The sequence below is a fragment of the Muscardinus avellanarius genome, assembly GCF_963383645.1.
Source record: "Muscardinus avellanarius genome assembly, chromosome: 11".
In the NCBI taxonomy this organism is placed as follows: domain Eukaryota; kingdom Metazoa; phylum Chordata; class Mammalia; order Rodentia; family Gliridae; genus Muscardinus; species Muscardinus avellanarius.
In genome coordinates this window covers 19,471,665-19,495,274 of record NC_137797.1, presented here as the reverse complement: position 1 = coordinate 19,495,274, position 23,610 = coordinate 19,471,665, and the positions used below count along the sequence as shown (strand labels likewise).

The window sequence follows — 23,610 nt, the reverse complement described above, 5'->3', positions numbered from 1 at the left end:
AATTTTTAAATACCTATAATCAAAAGCAAAGTACATATCTCAAGTTCAAAACGATAACACGCATGTAGAAATGTCCATTAATATAATAATCTCCTGTGTTAACACACAGTCACTAGCAGACCTGGACTTTGAAGTCCTAGAGTCCCTGTCTGGGAATTGAGAAGCAAAGTGGGGACTTTTCTACACCTCTTTCTGCATCTGGAAAATGGGGTTACAGAAGTACCTACCAGCTTAGCAGGCTGGGGCACACCTGTAATCCCAGTACTTGGGAGGCTTAAACTGGAGGATCTCAGTTTTGAGGCCACCACACAGGAACTTAACAAGACTCTCTTTCAAAGTGAAAAATAAAAAGGGTCGGAGATGTAGCTCAGAGGTAGAATGCCCCTGGGTTCGATTCCCAATACCGCACACACACAAAGGAATAACTACCTCCTGGTAGGTGACAGTTCCCGAGATGGCACACACAAAAGGCTGCCCGGGGCCTGGAATGGAGTCAGGGGCAAATCCTGGCCCCTGTTATCACTAGTCTGCTTTGATACAGTGGCAAACAAACTCACGGGCTCGTCGGGGCTCCGGCAGCATGAGCAATCCCTTCCCTTGATTCCACAATGTCTTCAGGAGGAGGCAAGAAAGTTCTTGGCTGAACTTCCAAACCACAAAGTGGTGGAAACTTGAGTTCTTTGGGCAGGAGCGCATGGGGTGAGCAGAGGGGCGCCCTGTCTCCTGGGAGGCTGGGCCCTGGTGCTAAGCATGTTCCAAGCCCTGCAGGTCCCTCTTGCTTCTCCTTCAGAATGCCTGTGCGTCCACGGAACCTGCGACAACAGGGTAGACAGCGAGGGCGCCTGCCTGCCTAGCACTTGCAGGGACGGCGCTGCCGGGCGATTCTGTGACAAGCAGACCTCAGCCTGCGGGCCCTACGTGCAGTTCTGTCACATCCATGCCACCTGCGAATATGGCAATGGGACAGCCAGGTACGTCACGATCCATGGCCATGGGGCTTCTTGTAGGTGGAGCCAACCTGTATCTAAACTCAGAAAACTAAAGCCTGTTCTTTCCAGCAGACGATGTGGCTTTGTGGGGAACCTCACTCTGAGCTGGATTCCCATTCTAGCCCTCCCTGCTCTGGAACTGTGTGAGCTTGGGCAAGTTCTGAGCCCCTCCGAGCCTCTCTTTCCTTGGTAATACTGATGAAACCTGCCCAACAGGGCAATGGTGAAGATTAGAGGAACTGAATATAAAGCACCCAGTACCAGGGCTGCACATCCTAGGTGTCCCCGACCAGGGAAACTGAAATTAGGATCATCATACATGAGAAAGAAATGAAGATCTGCCACTAACTTCCCGACTTCTGAAGGCCCCGTACTTCCTAAGGCTGTAATAATTGCTGCCCTGTCAAAGGCACTTGGCGTGGAGTTTGATTCTTTCGTCATGGCTTGCCATTCATTTCTTGAATACTAACAACTGTAGTAGGTTTGGAGGATGTGAGATGCCATAGGAGATTTTCCTGTCTGGGAATAGCTGGTTCATCCTGGGGGAGGCGGAGGAGGTCTGGAGCTGCTGGCCCTATTCTAACACCACTTTGCTTAATTTGTATTTACATCTCCATTTGCTTACTTGTTTTGACCTGTCTTCCCCACTAGATTGCAGGCTTAGTAAGACCAGAGACTGGGTCTTTTCTTTTCCACAGTTGTACCATAGAAATACATCTTCCTCAGGGATTAGGATCCACATCCGTGTCTAAGGCAAAAGTCACATGTGATTAAAATTACTCCTGAAGCCTTTAAGTCTCCCACAAAAGACTGTCTGAATGTAGTATATACCTACGGTAAGTCACGTAGGACCGGCACAGAGCAGACTGTTTCTTTGTGTGGCACTAGTTAAAGTACGTAGTGGCTCTAGGAATCTTCATCTGTGGGAATTTGCTTTTAGTTTTTGTGAAGCACCTATGGCTGGGTTTGCAGGAGGATGTGGGGGTGATGGCGCATGCCGTCCTCAGCAGCTCTCAGAGCACTCAACAGATATCGGTTGAATGAATTAATAGCCTTCATTTGGTATCACCCAATATCACCATGGAATATCTTGCGAGGAGTGTCTGAAAGGGTTGGGGGTCGAGAAACTATGTCGGATCACAGAATAAGGCCCCTGAAGCCTTATTCTGTTGGGGGGGGAGAATTAGCTGAGAGACAAAGACTATGGTCTGGGGGGGAGATGTCTCACCTGTTATTCACAAATATTGTTAAGAACTGTCACCTCGGAGAGACTATAGAGCTGTTCTCTGCTGAACCCAAGCATATAGCAGAAAGAGTGAGAAGAGACAAGTTTGGTTCAAAAAGAGAAATAAAACCTTGAGTCACACAAATGCTAAGAGGGGGGACCCGGATTCCCACCCAGACGCTTCTGACTTCAGATGCCAGGCGTACCCCCGGCCACCTCGGCCCGGCACGCTGGCCTCCTCCACATGAGCAAACTTTGTCGGTGTGGGCGCTGGTGACTCGGGATGACTCTGTGTATTCTTCTTCGCAGCTGCGTTTGCAGGGAAGGATATGAAGGGGACGGAGTGCGGTGTGCCGAGGTGGACCCTTGCCTGGGACTAACCCCAGGGCAGTGTAGCCCCAACGTGAGTGTCGCTTTATTACCCAGCTGCCTGGGTTTTTAGGAAATCTTGAGGGAATGCATTCCAAAGAGGGTGTCTGATCACTTTTCATCTGCATGAAACAATTGTGTTTGAACATTGAATCTTTATTTTTTGTGCTGGGGATTGAATCCAGGGGCATTTTACCTCCAAGATATGCCACCAACCCCCCCCCTTTATTTTTTTACTTTAAAACAGTCTTGCTAAATTGCTAGTGCTGGCCTCAAACCTGTAATCCTCCTGTCTCAGTCTCCCAAGTGCTGGGATTGCAGGAATGTGCTGCCATGTCCAAATGAAGATGGCTGCCATGAGATGGCTTGCTATGAGCCTTCAAACCCTCAATCCAAATATGTAGGGGACCTGGGAGCCCTGGAGAAAAACACACCTGGAGAATCAGATATTAAGAGTAACAGTAGGCCGGGCATGGTGGTGCACGCTTGTAATACCAGCACTTGGGAGGCTGAAACAAGAGGATCACACAGGTTCGAAGCCAGCCTCGGCTACTTAGTGAGACCCTGTTTCCAAATAAAATATACAAAACCTGTCTTGGAGTATAGCCTGGAGGCAGAAAGCCTCTGGGTTCCACCCCCAGTACCACACACACACAAAAAAAGATTAATAGTAGCCAGGCGTGGTGGAGCACGCTTGTAATACCAGTGCTTGGGCCGGGCATGGTGGCACACACTTGTAATCCCCGTGCTTGGGAGGCTGAGACAGGGAGACAGGAGGATCACGCAGGTTCAAAGCCAGCCTCACTGGCTTAAGAGACCCTGTTTCAAGCTGGGCGTGGTGGCACACGCTTGTAATCCCAGCGTTTGGGAGGCGGAGACAGGAGGATCATGCAGGTTCGAAGCCAGCCGCGCTGGCTTAAGAGACCCTGCTTCCAAATAAAAATATAAAATAGGTCTGCGAGTGTAGCCCAGAGGTAGAAGGGCTTCCAGGAACCCCAGGACCACCAAAAAAAAAAAAAATACCCAGGCTTGGGAGGCTGAGACAGGAGGACCACACAGGTTCGAAGCCAGCCTCAGCTACTTAGTGAGGCTCTCAGCAACTTAGTGAGACCCTGTTTCCAAATAAAATATAAAATAGGTCTGTGAGTATGGGGTTCCACCCCCAGTGCCACAAAAAAATAAAAAGAGTAACAGTAATAACTGTTGATTCAAACTTTATAGCTCAGAGGGGGTTTTAACGGGCCTGATCTCATTTGCTCCTCCCCCAACCCAATGAAGTAGATAGTCACCCCTGTTTGCTGATGAGAAACTGAGGCTGGAGGAGTTACGTGACTTGCCCCATGTCCTATCGTTCTCAGGGCTACAGCCAGGAGCCACTGCAGCCTTCACTGATGGCTTCTGCACATCACCCCACCACCTTTCCCTACTCACCTTTGTTCCTTAGCTGTGGCCTAATAAAAGCTGACCTGCTTCCCCTCTTGCTACTCACAGTGCAGGGTCCACCCACAGCCTGAATGACTTGCAGTGAATTACTGGCAGTCTTTCAGAAACTCCTCCTGGTTCTGAGGAATGGAATCCAAGCACAACTGCAGCCTGGCCCCAGCCCACCAGCTGCCCCTGGGTGAACCCCGTCCACTCTGGACAACCCCATCTCAACAATTTGTCCTGCACCTCTACCCCTAGCCCCCTGCCCTTCATCCTCCCGGCGCGGTCAGCCCAGGAGCTGGTGTGGTGTTTAGGAGCTTGGATCCTGACATCATAGAGAAAGGCTTTGGTTCGTGCCTTTTTATAGCTATGTGACTTTGATTGACACTTGCCTCCTGATCTATAAAACAGACACTATCAGTACCTTCCTCAAAATGCAAAGCAGCAGGAATGGTCCCTGGTTTATTCCTGCCATAGGGCTGTGAGTGATGGCGGCCACTGCTGGGCAGCTCCAAGCAGCTCTGTTCTGAGTCTTACAATCTTTCCATCGGTGTTCACACGAGAGAGCATTTCAGTCATTTCTACTGCACTGCTTGCAAATATGGGTTTCTAGGACAGATCTCTGGATCCTTTTCGACCTTTGGAATCATGTGGATGGGCTGTGATTTCAGAGGTCTTGCTATCTATCTCTCTTCCTCCCGCAGGCAGAATGCATCAAAACCGGCGTGGGGACACACACCTGCGTGTGCCAGCCGGGGTGGACAGGAGACGGCAGAGAGTGTGTGGAGATTAACAACTGCCTGCTGCCGGCCGCAGGTGGCTGCCACCACAATGCTACCTGTTTGTATGTCGGCCCTGGGCAGGTAGGTCAGACGTGTTGGAAAGCAAAAGGAAAACAGGAATACAACCCTGTCTTTCTTTCCATTCCCTGGCCACGGAAGCACTGTGGCTAAGAGTTGCTGTGGGTTTTTTTTTTTTCTCTATCATTTGTAGCAGTGAGAATGTTCTCATCATGGACCTGTGACCCAGGTTAAGTATTTTCCCATCTTATAGAAAAGGCAATCAAGGCACTGAGAGGCTAAGTGATTTGCTTACATCACATAGAAAATAAATCATGTTGTGAGATTTGAACCCAGAGCATCTGGCTCCAGAGCCTCCCTCTCGATCACCACTCCAAACTTACACTTTATATGTCTGTGTGTTGGGGCCTCTCAAGGACTCACAGCAAGAAAGGGAATATGTTTGGAAGTCAACCCAAGGAAATCCTTACAGATGGCAGAAACGTGGTACACAGGATCAGAAGCAAGGATTAGAGAAAATGGGACTGCTTAGCCAAGAATGTGGTATGACACCACCCTAGCCCACCTCTCACTCCTGAAAACTGATGGGACCACCCATGGGTGCTTCAGTTTGATGTCTATTTATATACAGCTGGGGTCTCTGTCTCTCTCTTTTTAAAATATACTTTTAGTAGTGTACTGTAACTGTGTATCATATTGATACATAGTATGATAGACAGGTACCCACACACACCACAGGTGCATTTCCCTCTGGATCCCGCCCCTCCCTCCCCTCCCCATTCACAATATTAAAATCAGTATCCACAGCTTCACAAATGCACAAGGACTATTTGAACTGTCTCCTGCATCAGGTCTCCTGTTTCCCCTCCCACCTCCTACCTTCACTGGACCACAGCGGTGCTTGTCAGGGATTGACAGCTGGCGGTGGGGCAGGCCTGGGTATCTTTGGTTCCCAAAATAATTAAAAGAATTACCACATGGTCCAACAATTTCACTTCTGGATATACTCCCCACAGAATTGAAAGCAGGGACTCAGACAGATATTTTACTTTATTATATTTTATTTTATTTATTTTTTTATATTGGAGATTGAACCCAGGGGCATTCTACCTCCAAGCTATATCCCCAGCCCCATTTTTTATATATATTCTTCATTTTGAATCAGGGACTCGCTAAGTTGCAGAAGGCCTCACTAAGTAGCTGAGGCTGGCCACAAACCTGTGATTCTCCTGCCTCAACCTCCCAAGTACTGGGATTACAAGCGTGTGCCACCACGCCTGGCTCAAAAAGATATTTTGAATACATCCATGTTCATAACAGCATTAGTCAGAATAATCATAAAGGTAGAAGTAACTCCAGTATCTACTGATGGGTGAAGGGATGAGCCACGGTGCAGATGAATTGTTTGACCTCCTTAGGAAGAAAGCGTTGTCGGCCTGTGCTACAGGATGGGTGGCTTGAAGACTCTATAACAAGTAAAATAAGCCAGCCACCAAAGGACAAATATTATGGGAATACTCTTACATGAGGCCCATAGAGCAGTCAGGTTCATAAAGACAGAACATGGACAGTGGTTGCCAGGGAAGAAGGGGAATATTTAATGGGAAAAGAGTTGGAAGATGAAGAAAGTTCTAGAGATGGATGGTACTGATGGTTTTACAAGAAGGTACTGCAAACTTAAAAACATTAAGTTGATAACTTTTTCATATATATTTAACTATGGTTTTATAAAAAAGAAAAAATGAAAATCCATTTAAAACCAATTTAAAAGGAAAAGGGGCCATTTGGGCTCGCACAACGTGTACATGTAGCTACAGCGTGATTCAGAGCTCAGCAAGCAGGGTGCGGGACTGACATCTTGGCCAGGCTTCTGCTCCGGTCCTGCAGGAGGTCTGGCCTCCCACAGCTTGAGACTTACACCATGGAAACACACTCAGGCGGAATGGAGAATGTGTTTGGGTACAAAGGCTCCAGGATCTGTCCTCTTTCAATGGCTCAACTGAGTGCGCTCACAGCCAGCCTCCTTTCCTGAAGCCCCCACCGGCCCTGAGCTCACACACAAATCGAGCACGGTGGCCAGGCATGTGGAGCACAGCTACAAGCTCAGGCAGAAGTCCTGTGCTCCCACACTGGGCTGGAGGACACAAAAGAAACATTCTATTATGTAGAGTAAGCAAGGGGGGAGGGTATCCCCAAAGCTAACACGGGGTGCCACCTCCAGAAGGAAAGAGAACAGATGATGGGCAGCCAAAATAAAACAAGTGTTCACATATACATGCATTCATTCACTCCTTCATTCATTCACGCCCACCACTTCTCAGGTGCGTCGTCTGGGCTCTGTGGTACGGATAGAAGTTCGCCAGGACCAGGGCCGACCCTGCAGAAGCATGGTCTTTTGTAAGACAAACAAAGTGGCAGACAGAAAATTCCTGCAAAGTTCCATGGTCTGATTGTCCCATGGCGTCTGGGGCTGCTCTCCTATTTATCCTTCTAATTCCTCTGACAGCAGAGGCTGTTCGTGAGTCTGGAGTAAATGAGCTTTCAAATGTGGCCCCCAGAGTCCCCGCGATGAAAGGGCTCACTGCAGCCAGCTGCCTCGCCGAGCATTTAGTAAATGATTGCATTACTGTGAGGCTCACTTGACTTGCCCAACTGCACTTGGAAAAAGAAGAAAAGAAAATGCCTTGGCGTCTGTATTTGTTTTCCAGGGCAGCCCGTAGCAAAGCCCCACACACTGGGCGGCAGAGACCTGCAAAGTGCATTGTGTCATGGTTCTGGGGGGGTAGAGGTTTAGGGATTAGGGCTCAGCAGGGCCGTTTCTTCTCAGGGCAGCGGGAGAGAATCTGTCCCCTACCTCTCTGCCAGCTTCGGTGGTTTGCTAACGGGCTTCAGTGTCCCTTGGCTTGCAGATGAGTCACCCTGACCTTTCCCTTCTGGTCGACAGGGCGTTCTCTGTGTGCATGTCTGTGTCCAAATTGTGCCCTTTTATAAGGACACTGGTCCTATTGGATCCAGGGTTCTCTTTCTCTGGTATGATCTCATCCTAACTAATTACACAATGACAGCCCTGTTTTCAAATGAGATCACACTCTTAGGTACTAGGGACCAGAACTTTGACATATGATTCGCAGGTGGAAAAAAAAACCTATTCCCTTCTCTGCTGTATCTTGCTATCTGCAGACAAAAGTGAAAATCGTCTTGATTTGGGAGTGGATGGAGCATAGGGAAAGTCCTTTTATGTAAGAAACAGAATAGATCGTGTCTAGAATAGCCCTGAGTTACCAGTTGACCTGCAAAATTTTAGACACATCAACTGATAATAACCCAGTTAGCTTCTTTAAATTTTGATATATATGCCAATGCCTTTTTCATGTGATTTTGTTGGTACAGTATAGTCTCACAGCATAATGTAAATCATATTGACAATGACATACATGCACACAGCACTTGGTGGGCTCCTGCCCTCCCCATTTTCCCCCTTTCCTGACACGGAGTCCTGAGATTGACGTTGGTATATTCACATACGTACACACAGTCGATGGCAGTATTTCCATTAACGGACCTCAGTATTTCTCCTTCCCTTCGACCACCTCCCTGGCTCCACCAAAGTTTCTCATCCATTGTCTGGAGTCCCTCTGGTATCCCAATTGAATTTTGCTTTAAAAAGACAAGCCTCGTTAGCCCAATATGCCAAGAGGTTGTCAGGGCTGGGCGCATGGAGGTGCTGCCCCATACCAGGAGGAGGAGGTTAGACACCCTTGTCCAAAACAGCTGGCTCTACCATGCACAGCTGTACACACATGCATCTGAATTTTATATAATTGCACATAAGATATATACGTTCAGCCTGTAAAACACACATACCAGATAATGCTTATGCTATTACAGATAAAATTCATAAATATAAGAATTCATATTCACTGGGCATGGTGGTACACGCCTGTAATCCCTGTACTTGGGAGGCTGAGACAGCAAAATCGCAGGTTTGAGGACCCCTCAGCAACTAATTGAGGAGTCTGTCTCAGAATAAAATTTTAAAAAGGCATGGAGGGTGTAGCTCAGAGATAAAATGCCTTTGGGTTCAACCTCCAATACCAAAAAAAAAAAAGTTCTATTCACTTTTTTCTACGACGTAACGGGCTATCTTGTATCACCTCTGGGGTGTGTTTATCTACTTGTGAAACTAGTCCCTCATAGCCTGCAAAGCCCTTCTCCGCTCAGGCACGTGCACACCTTCCCACCTCCATTCACCCTTCTGACACTGATCTTCAGCTATGGCGCCCTCCCACCTCTCCTGTTCTCTCAAGGGCCATCCATGTCCGTTTCCCAGCAGATCTTTCCCAGCCCATCCGCCTCCTCTGAACAGTAGCAGTACCATCGCACAGCACCCCAAGAGCCAGCGAACCCACGGAATTTACAATAGCTCTCTTTTTCCAGGGTTCATTCCTAAAATAAGAAGGGCTAGACTCTTCTTATTGACTTCTTCTGTACTTATACTTTTCCTCCAGGTTTATTGTTACTTCCATAATAGCTCACAATCCTGGGCTTTTTTAATCCATTGAAGAAATAACTTCTGTTTAAATTATATTTTAAATTTCAAGATATAGCCAGGCATGGTGGTGCACGATTGTAATCCCCGCGCTTGGGTGGCAGAGACAGGAGGATCGTGCAGGTTCGAAGCCAGCCTCGCTGGCTTAATAGACCCTGTTTCCAAATAAAAGACATAAAATAGGTCTGGGAGTGTAGCTCAGAGGTAGAAGGGCTTCCAGGAACCTCAGTACCACAAATAAATAAATAAATAAATAAATAAATAAATAAATAAATAAATAAATAAATTTCAAGATATTAAATAACAATGAAAAATTTTGAAAAAAATTTTTGGCAGGTTTTGGGGTGGAACCCAGGGGCATTTGACCTCCGAGCTACAACCCCTGCCCTATTTTTATTCTTTATTTTGAGACAGGGTCTCACTGAGTTGCAAAGGGCCTCACTAAGTAGCTGAGGCTGTCTGCGAACCACGATCCTCCGGTCTCAGCCTCCTGAATGCTGGGATTACAAGCCTGTGCCACCATGCCCGGTGGAAAAAATTTTTAAATGAGGGAAAAAATCAAAATCATTCACAGCGCCTCCACAATTTCCATTTGCATGCATTTGCATTTGCTTCTCCTGGTTTTCTTTTTTTATAATGCAAAGCTTTTGAATATCCTTTCATTGCTGCAATCCCAGTTTTATTGTTTCTTTGACTTTACTTTACACACTTATTTCCCCCCTTTTTTGTGGTACTGAGGATGGAACCCAGGGACATTATACCTCTGAGCTACACCCCCAGCCCTATTTTTTATTCTTTATTTTGAAAGGTCTCACTGAGTTGCAGAGGCCCTCAGTAAGTAGCTGAGGCTGTCCGCAAACCGCGCTCCTCCTGTCTCAACCTCCCAAATGCTGGGATTACAAACGTGGACCACCACGCCTGGCTTATTTCCCCATTTGGTCACACGGCCCATCCTCATCATCATATGGCATTTAATACCCACATGATTAGGGCCACTGCATTAGCACAAAGTGCCTAGACTATGGGACAAATGCTACCTACATACCGCCTCAGCAGCTCCCGGTATGAACTGAACCATCAGGGAGGAAGTGGCATGCTTTAGCTGCACTCAGGTGCCATCCATCTGTGGATCCAGGTGCCCGTGGGTTGTCTACATAGGAGTGGTGCCTTAGTCAAACTCACCTACTCAGGTCTGGCCTCTTGCATAAACCTCCACTAAGTGAATAGCCCATGGCTTGCTTAACCTTTCTTAAATATCAAGACAAACTTTTCCAAGGTGATGGCCTTGAGGATCTAACTTCTCTCGGAGACTATCCCCACAGGCCCTTCTGGAGTCAAGCATTCAAAGACAAAGTACCATGGAGCTACCAGACTGGAAAATCTAATGTAGACTGTAGACAGATTAACAACTCTGAAACTGAATCATAACAAGCAAGAAATATGATCACTACTCCTTAGAAGGGCCAAACAACTATGACTTCCATCAATAATTTTTTTCAGTGCCAGTGTGAGGCCAAAGCTTGGAAAACACTTGCTTTTACTAAGGAAGTTCTTACTATGCTCTTGTCATTATAGAACGAATGTGAATGCAAGAAAGGATTTCGAGGGAATGGGATCGACTGTGAGCCAATAATTTCATGCCTGGAACAAACAGGGAAATGTCATCCCCTGGTGAGTTTTCTGGGCTATTTTTTATTGCTAAACACACAAATGAAAAATGGAAGGAAGGATGGAAGGAAGGGTAGAAGGAAGGAAGGAAGGAAAAGTTATGTCTCAAAAGAGCCTAGTTATAAGCAAAACTCTCTTGGCCTCAAAGGAGGCCCTAAGCAGAATGCAAGCAGTTACTGTAATTTTCACTCCACTCCAAAGCTTGGAAGAGTCAGCAGAGGGTTGCCAGATAAAATACAGGACACCTGGTTTAACTTGAATTTCAGATACACACAGAATAAGTTTTCAACAAAAATATGCCCAAATTATTACATGATACAAGCTTATACCAAAATTTGTCCTTCATTCATCTGAAATTCAAATTTAACTGTGTATTCCATATTTTTTATATTCTTTCTTTTTTTTGTGGTACTGGAGCTTGAACAGGAAAATTCTACCTTTGAGCTATATCCCCTAGCCCTGTTGTTGTTATTATTATTATTATTATTATTATTACTATTATTATTATTAATTATTTTGGTGGTACTGAGGTTCCTGAAAGCCCTTCTACCTCCGGGCTATACTCCCAGACCTATTTTATATTTTTGAAAACGGGTCTCTTAAGCCAGCACGGCTGGCTTTGAACCTGCATGATCCTCCTGTATCCGCCTCCCAAGCGTGGGGATTACAAGCGTGCACCACCACGCCCGGCTATTATTTTTTTTTTAAACAAGGCCTCGCTAAGTTTCTGAGGCTGACTACAAACCTGCAATCCTCCTGTCTCAGCCTCCCAATTACTGGGATTATATGCGTGTGCCACCATGCCTAGCTGTATTTTTCATTTGCTAAACCTGGGAGGGATGAAAATATAGATTAGATTTTCAGTGTGATTTAATAAAAGCTGCCCCAGACATGCAGGCAGGAGCCTTTTGCTGCAATGCTGAACGGTCCGTGGGTCCCTTCCACCACCTTTCAGCCCCCAATGTTCAGATCTCACCATAGATAGAGCCTGTGGTCCCGCAGAAGTGGCACAGGCCTAACGCCTAAGTTAGGAAAGCAAGCCATTTCCTTGGTCTTGGTTTCATCAGGCAACCTGTCAGCTTGCTTCTTCTGGCATCTGGAGCTGCGTCTGTCAAGAGGGGTATGAAGGGGATGGACTCCTGTGCTATGGAAACGCAGCCATGGTAAGGCATCTGCACGAAACCCAAGGACAGAATGAGAAAGACCAAACCCACAGGGTACATAACCTTTCAGCCAAAATGCCTTAAACATACATATGCTTTGCTCCAGGAGACTTTATATGATGCAAGCTGTTTCTTATGGATGCCGCACATGCTCTGTGAATCACTCATTTATCACCAGCTGCAGGGAGCTAACTTTTATTTGGCCCCTTCTGTATGCCAAGAAATCTCATGACTCTTCTTTCTGGCCAAGTCATCTCTTTCCCAAACTTCCTAAATGAGCAATTAACTGTCCTCTCCTGGCCATTGTGTCTAGGATGGATGCCTCCCATGGGCACCTTAAGACAAATCCTAGAGTTAGTTTATTTATTTATTTATTTATTTATTTATTTATTTATTTTTGTGGTACTGGGGTTCCTGGAAACCCTTCTACCTCCGTGCTACACTCCCAGACCTATTTTTTTATATTTTTATTTGGAAACAGGGTCTCTTAAGCCAGCGCACCTGGCTTCGAACCTACATGATCCTCCCGTCTCCGCCTCCCAACCTCCCAAGCGCAGGGATTACAAGCGTGTGCCACCATGCCCGGCACAGAAGTTTTTTTGTTTGTTTGTTTGTTTTTAACTCTCTCGCCCCTTCGGACATCACTGACTGTTACCAGCACTATTGATCTGTCAAGTCTACACCTCCCCCTCCCAAAAAACCCCACAAGTTCTAGAATAGTTCTAGAAGAGCTAAGACCACCTTCCCCCTTGCATATCTTGTATCCTTCCTTCCTCCCATCCCAGTGCCCACTGTGGGGAATCCATGTGTATGCTCATTAGTTAATAAATTCCACAGTGAGTGGATTGAAGATGAGTGGCTAAAACTGACAAAAACTCACTGCATGCCAGCCTCTAGCCTACACACCTTAAACACATTACCTCCTCTGTTTCACACCAACCCTATGAGGTGGCACTTTTTTGTGACTGCTTTATAGATGAGAAAAACTGAGATCCTTTTCATGACTTACCTATAGGACCTGGCTGACCCAGAGGAAGATGCAAGTGGTTTGACTCCATGCTCTCAGAGACTCTTCAACATAAGCTCTGATTGGGAGTTATCTGCTGAGTTCTTAAATACTCCCTGGGGTCTGGGTGGCCATGTTCTTATAACCTAAATTCGGGTTTGGGACAACTTGAGGTTCTGACTTTATTTGGAGTTTCTGGAATTAATTCTTTACCTCAATAGAGAGGATAATAAGCCACCTAAGTGTGAAAGAAATGATTAGCTCTGGCAACACAGGAATACGACTAGCTGCGGTGTGCAGGAAGCCGGCCCAGCCTTGGGAGGCCAAGTGCAGCCGCCCAGACGCGCACTTGATTGTACCTCTCATGGTTCCTTCTCTGTTCTCTCTCCTCTCTCCCTCCCGTCCATGCACAAAATGAATAAGGAATTGTCATTTCTCTCCGAAGCAGCTGTATTTAACCAGTGGATAAAAGTGAGTACCTTTGTTGAACTTTAGGATTGGCGACCTCGGTAATTTTAGAAAGTTGGACTATACATGATAGGAAGTTGAAAGCACAGCTGATAAGGAGGGAGGGGGTTGTCCTGAGCAGTGGTTCTCAACCCTGGCCACACTTTAGAATCACAAGGAACATAGTTTGCACCTGCTATTGCCTTATGCCCTCAACCCCAGAGGCTCTGATTTCATCAGCCAGAGGTGTGCCCCGTGTATTAGTATGGTTTTAATTTTGTCGTTGTTTTGTGTTGAGTTTGTTTTGTTTCATTTGTTTTGGTTTTGGTTTTGTTTTATTTTTTGTTTTGTTTTGGTACTGGGGATTGAACCCAGGGGCATTCTAGTTCCAAGTTACACCCTCCCCCAGCCCTTTTTATTTTTTATGTTGAAATAGGATCTTGCCAAGTTGGTGAGGGTCTCACAAAGTTGCTGAGGCTAGCCTCAAGCCTGTGATCCTCCTGTCTCAGCTTCCAAGGTACTGGAGCACAGGGATGTGCCACAGCGCCTGGCACATTGGTGTATTTTTAAAAGTTCCTCAGATGATGCTCACGCAGGCAGAGCTGAGAACTGCTCTGTGATAGGTTGAGGTGGTCAGAATTTTAACCAATTCAAATATATGTGAATAGCCTCATTCATCACACAGGTCTTTTTCTTTTAAGTTAATGTAGTTTGTGGTGTCACTCAGCATGTTATATCTGGTTTTAGAGCTGGAGCTGGAATATTTCATACACACTTATTTCATTGAGCTTTCCCCTCAACATGCCAGAAAAGATTACTCTTCACCCCTGGAAAGCATTAAAAAAAATCCGGTCCCCACCCTACCCAGTCCCCTTTGACTGAGTGGACCTATCTGTCTGATTTGGCCCACTGTGGTGAAAAATGGATGACCCCCTTTAAATAGGCCCAAATAGATCCCACTGGTCAGCACCCACTCCTGGACAGCTCCCTGTCCCTCGGGGCCTTTCTGAATCCACCTCCACCTGCAGGCAAGAGAAGGAACTGCAAGACCTCTAGGTGCCTAGTGTGTCCACCCAGACCCCTTAGCACGGTCTCACCCCACATGCACATGTTTGTGCGGTAGTGCTGGACCCCACTCTTACCAGCTCACAAGAGCTGATTGTGCACATTTTCCCCCAACTCCATTTTCTTTTTCTTTTTTCTTTTCCGTGTGTGTGTGTGTGTGTGTGTGTGTGTGTGTGTGTTACTGAGGATTGAACCTAGGAGCATTCTATCCAAGCTATACCATTTATTTATTTATTTATTTATTTATTTATTTATTTATTTATTTACTTTTCAGTACTTGGGATGGAACCCAGGGGCATTCTACCTCTGAGCTACACCCTCAGCCCTGTTTTTTATTCTTTATTTTGAAACAGGGTCTCACTGAGTTGCAAAGGGCCTCACTAAGTAGCTGAAGCTGTCCGCAAACTGCGATCCTCCTGTCTCAGCCTCCCAAATGCTGGGATTACAAGTGTGTACCACCACACCCGGATTATTTTTTATTTTGAAACAGGGTCTTTCTCAGTTGCTGAGAATCTCACTAAATTGCTATAGCTGTCCTCAAACCTAAAATCCTCCTGACTCAGCCTCACAAGTACTTGGATTACAGGCTTGCACCACTATGCCTGGCTCCCAGCTCTACTTTCAAAGCTGCCAAGCTGATAGCTTGAGATAGGCCCTAAGGGGGAGAATTTATACCCAAGAAATCAGCAAATGTTACAACCCAGGCTTAGTGCCCCTCCCATCCCCAACCAAGATCCAGTTCTTGAGCATAACCATGCCACTACCCAGAACTGGCTCTCTAGACAAGATTAAAATGTAGGTAAAGTTTATCAGGTAGGTAAAGTCCATAAAGCCTCCAGGCCTCCCAGACTAAAACTATTCCTGCAATTTCCCCATCATTTATACTTGAAAGATATCCAAGAATCCTCATGTTCTTTACACATACACATGACACAAATACTTCTTCATTTAGGCTAGGTATAAAATCCTTATAATGATTCAGAGTGCAGTCTGAGCAGAAAAATATGGGTTTTGACAAGACTCACACATTTACATTTTTAAAAAAGAGTCTTATCAAAGCATCTGAGGCAGCCCATGGTCAGGTGGATCTGGGAACGGAGACCCCATGACCACCCCAGCATACCTAGAATTACATCACACAGGAAATTGTCTCCCCTGCCAAGCACATAAGTGAGTCCCATTGGTCCCCAACGTGAGTCGGGTCCCTTTCTGTTCTTCCCGTGACTCAGAACGCTTCTCTACAATCCATGCTGTCCACCGCCTCCAACTTCACAGTCCTGGTGCCTTCCCAGCAAGCTATTGCGAACATGGACCAAGAGGAGAAAAACTTCTGGCTATCACAGGGCAATATTCCAGCCCTAATAAAGTAGGTTGTAGTTATCTTATTTTCCATGACGTCTGACTGGTATCTGAGTGAATATCCTTTAACAGTTCAAGGGAAGCCACGTGGCCCTTCAAATCCATGCATCTGAGCACGCCCTGGCTTCCTTCCCTGGGAGAGTAAGTTAGCCGCTACTGTTCTGAGTACTTTCAACTGCTTTACACAAGATGTTCAGTGATCCCTTCCAACACCACCCTAAGAAATAGGGGTTAGAATTATTCTTGTTTTACAGGTGTGGAAACTGAGGCACTGAACAGTTAAGTGACTGACCTATGCCAAGCCTGGCAACTACAGCATGGATTTGAATTTTGAAAATGGCAACCTGGCACCAGACCTTATTCTCCCAACCCCTTGACGCTATTGCCTCGCGCAGCACTGTCTAAACACAGCCCTCTGGATCTCTTGCTTTAGATACCACATGTTGCTTGACACATACAGAGTGGCAGATCTGCAGACCCTGTCGTCCTCTGACACGCTGGCCACATCTTTGCAGGGCAATTTCCTTCACCTGGAGAAGGCAGATGGGGTAAGCAGGCTCTCCGGTTAGTCTGTTTAGTTGAAGCGTAGCACCTTTGTTTATATTGTGCTCTGAAATTTTCTGCGATACGGAAATTTCCAAATATATGTAAAAGTAGAATAGAGCTCCCATGTGGCTTCACCCGGTCGCATCGATTATCAACACAAATTGATACACACACGTACATTAGGCTATAGCAGTGATCCTATAAGATGTGCCCTTTTTTTTTTTTTTTTGGTGGCACTGGGGTTCCTGGAAGCCCTTCTATCTCCAGGCTACACTCCCAGACCTATTTTTACATTTTTATTTGGAAACAGGGTCTCCTACGCCAGCACGCGCGGCTGGCTTCGAACCTGCGCGATCCTCCTGTCTCTGCCTCCCAAGCGCGGGGATTACAAGCGTGCGCCACCACGCCCGGCTAAGATGTGCCCTTTACCCACTGCTTGGCCATAGGCTCCCCCTGGCAGATACAGACTGATCCAGAAAGGTGAAGGACGTACAATTCTATGACTTTTATGTTTAAGGAGGAACTGGTTACTAGTACCCTACAAATGGAGTCACTGCAGACAACTAACATGTTATACAACACTGGAATCCATCAACACATAGATATTGGGCACCTGCCATGTGCAGGCCTGGATCTGGGTGCTGGTGGTAAGGCGGTGTCCAAGGGAAAGCCCAGCCCCAGAGAAGCTCCCCATCTGGCACCCCTAGAGTGTGTTCAGGACTCAGATTCCAAATTCCACAAGGAAGTCTGGTTGCCTAGCTGTGTGTGACAGTGTTTTAAAGCTCCTTTTATAAATCACACAAGAGAAGAATGAGGGGTCTGCCAGAGCGTGAGAACTGCTACCAATGGATGACGGGCCACTCAAGACTAGCTGAGAATCCCTGCTGCCAAACAGCCCCACCTCCCTGCTCAGCAGTGTGAGCCCTGCAGAAAGGACCTACTTAGCTGTACCTAAATATATGCAGCTCACTGGACAATTCCGTTTATCCGGCAGAGAAGACTGACGCGCGGCACCATGGATATTTGTGTACATCTTATTCTGATAGTGCCAATGACATTTGTATAGTTTTATGAGGTATTTTTTAATATTTGAGAAAGACTAAAGGATCCAGAGATATAGCTAGATAAAAGAACAAGATCTGCTGCACTTTTGTGTGTGTGTGTGTGGTACTGAGGATGGAACCCAGGGGACTTCTACCTCCAAGCTACACTCCCAGACCTATTTTTTGTATTTTATTTGGAAACAGGGTCTCACTAAGTTCCTGAGAGCCACTAAGTAGCTGAGGCTGGCTTTGAACCTGCGCCATCCTCCTGTCTCAGCCTCCCAAGCGCAGGGATTACAAGCGTGCACCACCACACCCGGCTCTGCTGTGCTTTTATGCAGAAGGGTGTTTATAGTTAACAATATTGTAGAATATAAATCAAATAGCTACAAGAGAGGATTTTTAATGTTCTCATCACAAAGAAATGACAAAGACTGAGATGATGGATAACCCAAGTATCCTGAATTGATCATTGCACGTGTCCATGCATTGAAATAGCACACCAGCCGGGCGTGGTAGCGCATGCTGTAATCCCAGCATTTGGGAGTCTGAGACAGGAGGATCACGATTCGTGGACAGTCTCATCTACTACTTAGTGAGGCCTTTTGCAATTCAGTAAGACCTTGTTTTAAAATAAAGAATAAAAAATAGAGTTGGGGGTGTAGCTCAGAGGTAGAATGCCCCTGAGTTCTATATCCAGTACCACACCAAAAAAAAAGAAAGAAATAGCACACCATATGCCATAAATAAATATAATTACCTATCAACTAAAAGATAAATTTAAAAATTGTATATATTTAGCATGTACAATGTGATGTTTCATCTGTATATATAAAGTGAAGCCATTTCTACAGTCATGATAAGCCACTGGTGTTTTATTTATTTACTTATTTTTGTGGTACTGGAGATTGAACCCAGGGGCACTCTAACTCTGAGCTATATCCCAAGACCTTTTTTAATTTTTTAGTTTGAAACAGGGTTTCACTAAGTTGCAGAAGCCCTCACTAAGTTCTGAGGCTGGCTGAGAACCTGTGATCCTCCTATCTCAGCCTCCCAAGTACTGGAATGACAAGCACACGCCACCACACCCAGCTGCCACTGGTGTTTTAAACCATCAGTCCTCTTAGCAAACATAACTAAACACCTACCCTGAGCTGAAATATCCCAGGCTCTATAAATTCAACAATGATTTAGTCAAGACCCCTGCACTAGAGGAGCTAACCATCAAAGGCACATTTTTCATGAACGCATTCCTAAATATCAGATATCAGTGTCTCCCTTTAGCCAAGGAAGATGTGCTCAGTGGCCATGAATGTCTTGTGTGGCCTCTGTTTATGTAACTTGGAAGCTGCTTGGACTAGACAAGTCTCCTTCTCCACCCAATGTGCCCAGGAGGAATTTCAAATGAGGGGTCCTGGTGGGGAGAAGAGGAAAGGAAACCAGAGAGAGGACATTTCTTTGGTTGCTGGCTAGCCACTTGGAAGGTTAGGTTTACTTAGCCCCATTCCTCACATAATAATTCTTAAAAAACTACTTGGAGTCTGATCAGAAAGTCAGTTCTTGTCTGGATCAGTTCTCTGGGGCCACTATAACAAAGTAACAGACTGGGGGCTTCAACAACAGAATTTTTTCTCTCTCTCATGGTTCAGAAAGCTGCAGTCCAAGGTCAAGGTGCTGGCAGTCAGTTCTTTCTGAGGCTGAGGGAAGGAGCTCTCCAGGCCTGAGTGCTGGGATCATAGGTGTTGTGTTATTGAACACATGCCTTCTCTCTGTATGGCTGTTTCTGTGCCAATTCTCTCTAATTATAAGGACATCAGTCTTGGATTAGGGCCCACCCTAAGGACCTCATTTGAACTTGAGCACCTCTATAGAGATCCTATTTCCAAATAAGTCAGTCTGGGGTTCTGAGGGTTAGGACAATAACATATTAATTGTAGGAATGGGGGGACACAATTCATAATAAGATCTGTAATGTTTCTCTCCTCCTCCTCTTCCTCCTCCTCCTCCTCCTCCTCCTCCTCCTCTTCCTCCTCCCCCTCCTTCTCTTCCTCTTCCCCCTCCTTCTCTTCCTCCTCCCTTCCTTCTCTTCCTCCTTCTCTTCCTCCTCCCTTCCTTCTCTTCCTCCTTCTCTTCTTCCTCCTCCTCCTCCTTCTTTTCCTCCTCTTTCTCCTCCTCCTCCTTCTTCTCTTTCTTTTCTTTTCTCTTTTCTTTTTCTCTCTCCTACCTTTTTTTCTTCCAGTGGTACTAGAGAGTGAACTCAGGGGTGCTCTACCTCTGAGCTACCCCTCAGCCCATTTTATTTTGAAACAGAGTGCCTCTAAGTAATTATACTTTGGCCTTGAGCCTATGAACCTCCTGTCTCAGCCTCCCAAGTACTGAGAATATAGGAGTGGGCCACCATGCCTGGCTTCTGCAGTGTTCTTCAGATGCCAGGTTCACTTAATGAGTCTTGTCTAGCATTTTTAGTGAAATAGATAAGGATAGAATTAATAATCAGGATACCTCCCACATACTAAAGGAAAGTACTAATTCATTTCGTGTGTGTGTGTGGTGTCTAATGAGTCACAATTTAAAAGTATTTCTTACTGTGGGTCACATCCCAAAAGCATCAAGGTCACTGCTGATCAAAAAGTGGAAACCCCAATGATGATTTGTACTTTCTACTACCCATTGTAGTGATAGGTTGCTGAGAAACCAAAGAAGATACCCAGAGCTGGGATGTAAGACATAAGGTTTGTCGAGAAATGCTTATGGGGAAGATCCAGTAGTAAGAGGCTAGGCAGGAGCATCGCCAGCAAGTCCAGTGGTGATGGCCTGGACCGTGCACCTCCGTTTCCCACAGTGCCTCCTGGGCCTTACCAGAAAACAGCACCTCCATGAAGCTTTGTCCAGCGGCAGTTGCCTGGACGGGCTCCAGTGAGCATAGAGAGCTCACCGGTGGGCAGGGTGGGTCACAGGAGCAGCAGCAGCTCAGCCGCCCTTGCCCCATTGCATGACCAGTATCCCAGGAAACTGGGCATACATGCAAGAAAGCCGCTTTGTACAGGTAACACCTCCCTTCCCTAGTTCCCAGCACACCCCAGAGAAAGCCAGGCTCCTTCGAAATGATATTTATGTGTACAGCCCAGCCCATACTTGCCCCTTAGCTGGGCGAGGTTGTGGGGAAGGGAGGGGCACTGCAGAGGCGTGGTGTTTTACCACCCTCCTTTTCTCCAACCATCGCACAGAATTCAGTCCTTGGAATTATTCTATTAAAAACTCATCCGCCCACTGCGGTTTGCATTTGCAGAATATCACAATCGAAGGAGCATCCATCGTCGACAGTGACAACGCAGCCACGAACGGGGTGATACACATCATCAGCAAGGTAGAGGTCCCTCCAGGAGGCTCGTCTCCCCCGGGCCTGTCCTCCTTCACGGTACTGTTAGGGGAAATTAAGAAATGTTTGGCCTTCATATGAAAGTAACCTGTATTTTGCTCCATTGCCTTTTTTATTTTTATTTAATTTGGGTACCGGGAATCAAACCCAAGGACCTCTAAGATATACTTCCAGCCTTTTTAATTTGTATTTTTAAACAGAGTCTAAATTGCTGGGGGAGGAGTCTCACTGAGTTGCTGAAGCTGGCCTCAAACCTGTGACCCTCCTGTCTCAGCCTCCCAATTACTGGGATTGGGTGCACCACCATATTCAGATTTTTTTTTCTTTAGTTTAAAGATATTTAGAGACTCTCTTATTTCAGCTACCATATTACTCAGCCTGTATTCTGCAATGGGCCATCTGTCAAGCCTGGCCTCACAAGTTATCTCTCCTGTCTATAGAAAAATTGTATATGGCACATGAGCCAGGCATGGTGGCACAGGCTTACATCCCAGTAGTAGGGAAGCTGAGACAGGGGTACCACAGGCTCAAGGACAGTTTCAGCAAGATTGTGAAACTCTCAGCAACCTAGTGAGACCTTGTTAAGCCGGGCGTGGTGGCGCATGTTTGTAATTCAGCATTCGGGAGGCTGAGACCAGAGGATCGTGGTTCGCAGACAGCCTCAGCTACTTAGTGAGGCCCTCTGCAACTCAATGAGACCCGGTTTCAAAATAAAGAATGAAAAATAGGGCAGGGGGTATAGCTCGGAGGTCGAATGCCCCTGGGTTCCATCCCCAGACCCACAAATAAATAAATTAATTAATTAATAATAAAGGGCCGGGGTGTCGCTCAATTATAGAATGCCCTTTGGTTCAATTCCCAGCAACACACACACACACACACACACACACACACACACACACACACACGGCACACCAGCACCCTGGCACACCAGCACCCTGGCACGGGGAAGAGTATAATTAAGAATGAGGAAGGAGGCAAGGAGCTACATGTCTCTCTACTCACTCCACTCTCTGAATTACGGCACCCTAAAAAGAAACGGTGTGGAGGCCCTAACAGGAAAAAAATCAAAACAGGTAGAAAAAAGATTGTGAGGTTTTCATTTTCTTCCAAATCCCAAATCAATGGTATTCAAAGGTACGAAATATACAAAAAAAGAAGAAGAATGGAAAATGGGGTCACGAGTCACCCTATAATTTTCAGTTACTATATTAGGATCTTCATTATAGATGAAAGTTAGAACTTACGTAGATTGGGAATGTTCAAAAGGTGGGCGATGGGGGAAAGCAATTCACTGATTGCATTTTCATTAAAATTGTTCTCAGACAGCACTTATATGCACACTCTTTAGTTTTCAAGTCACAGAAAAGGTCAGCTATTTCTATTTGTGAGAGTCCTGGGTCCCATATTTTGCAAAGACAGTGCAGTCCTCCTGTATTAAAAACACGTTTTTTTAAGGAAGCGATTCATCACTTGCGATCAACTAGGACTTTCTATGATACAAACAATACTTATGTATTTTTCTTTACCAATCCTGGCTTTTCAAAAGTACTAAAATACCTTTTAAAGGACACAAAATTATCTCCTCTCACTCCTTATATTTTTTGATGGACACAGCGGTAGAATAAGACCTCAAACCACCTCCTACAGCAAGCTAACTGCCATGGGGTGTGGTTCAAGTCCTACCCCCTCTGTGGACCTTTCCAGACCTACACAGCCTGTGTCACCGAGGATGGATGGCACAGTGCCATGATGGTAAATTGGAAAGTCGTCAAGATGGTAAACTGTAAAGTCATACAGAGTCTTAGCCAGCTGCGTGACCTTCCTGAGCCTCCTTCTAGCTCGATACCCGCTGCCTAGTGAACCCACAATAAATATTGGTTTTATCTCCTTCTTCCTTCGAAATCCGATGCGATTTCTTTATATAAAACTCATACATAACTATCAATTTTCTTGCACTGACAACTGCTTCTTGGGATGTCAGTTCTGAACCCTTTAAAGGTAGCATGTTCCAAGGGCCAGTGTCCCTCATCTGTACGAGCCCCTCTCATCCTGTGTACAATAATAATTGGAATTTTTTAAGGCCCACATGGAGCAAGGGGCTGTACCAAGTATCATGCACTATATTTTTACAACATTCCTAAGACAAGTAGGGGCCATGTTGTCCTCGCTCCACAAATGAGACAACTGAGCATCCCCGGGGCTAGGTAGTTGGCTGGGGGAAGAAGTTATCTGAACACAAGAGACTCGGAAGTGGTAAGGACCGAGTCAAGCCCCTGCGGAGCGTCTGGGCTGCCCTGCTCCCTCTACAGCTCCTTCTCTACCTGCCCGGGCATCACAGCCACCTGCCGTGTGCAGCTGTGCAGATGGCACGTTGCTTGAAGGGCCTGGCCCCAGGTGCCATGGAGCAGAACTCCATCCCATGGCTCTTTCTGTGGTTTGCATCCATTTGGGGTTCTGGAGAAAGCGGTAACTTTTTTTTTTTTTTTTTTTTTTTTTTTTTTTTTTTTTTTTTGGTGGCACTGGGGTTCCTGGAAGCCCTTCTACCTCTGGGCTACACTCCCAGACCTGTTTTTG

At 46.0% G+C, this 23,610-nt stretch overlaps 1 protein-coding gene across 1 annotated transcript in view; it reads left to right on the top strand.

The window, feature by feature from the left end:
- STAB2 (stabilin 2) overlaps positions 1-23,610 on the top strand; it is a gene marked incomplete at both ends in the record, with an annotated part of 163,727 nt that overhangs the window by 74,148 nt on the left and 65,969 nt on the right. Inside the window, 9 exons of the mRNA XM_080704808.1 lie at positions 791-971; positions 2,524-2,617; positions 4,713-4,871; positions 10,933-11,028; positions 12,093-12,188; positions 13,618-13,665; positions 15,936-16,072; positions 16,499-16,613; positions 20,944-21,021. Of these exons, the coding sequence (XP_080560934.1) occupies positions 791-971; positions 2,524-2,617; positions 4,713-4,871; positions 10,933-11,028; positions 12,093-12,188; positions 13,618-13,665; positions 15,936-16,072; positions 16,499-16,613; positions 20,944-21,021 (1,004 nt within the window). The remainder of the gene's footprint in view (positions 1-790; positions 972-2,523; positions 2,618-4,712; positions 4,872-10,932; positions 11,029-12,092; positions 12,189-13,617; positions 13,666-15,935; positions 16,073-16,498; positions 16,614-20,943; positions 21,022-23,610) is intronic.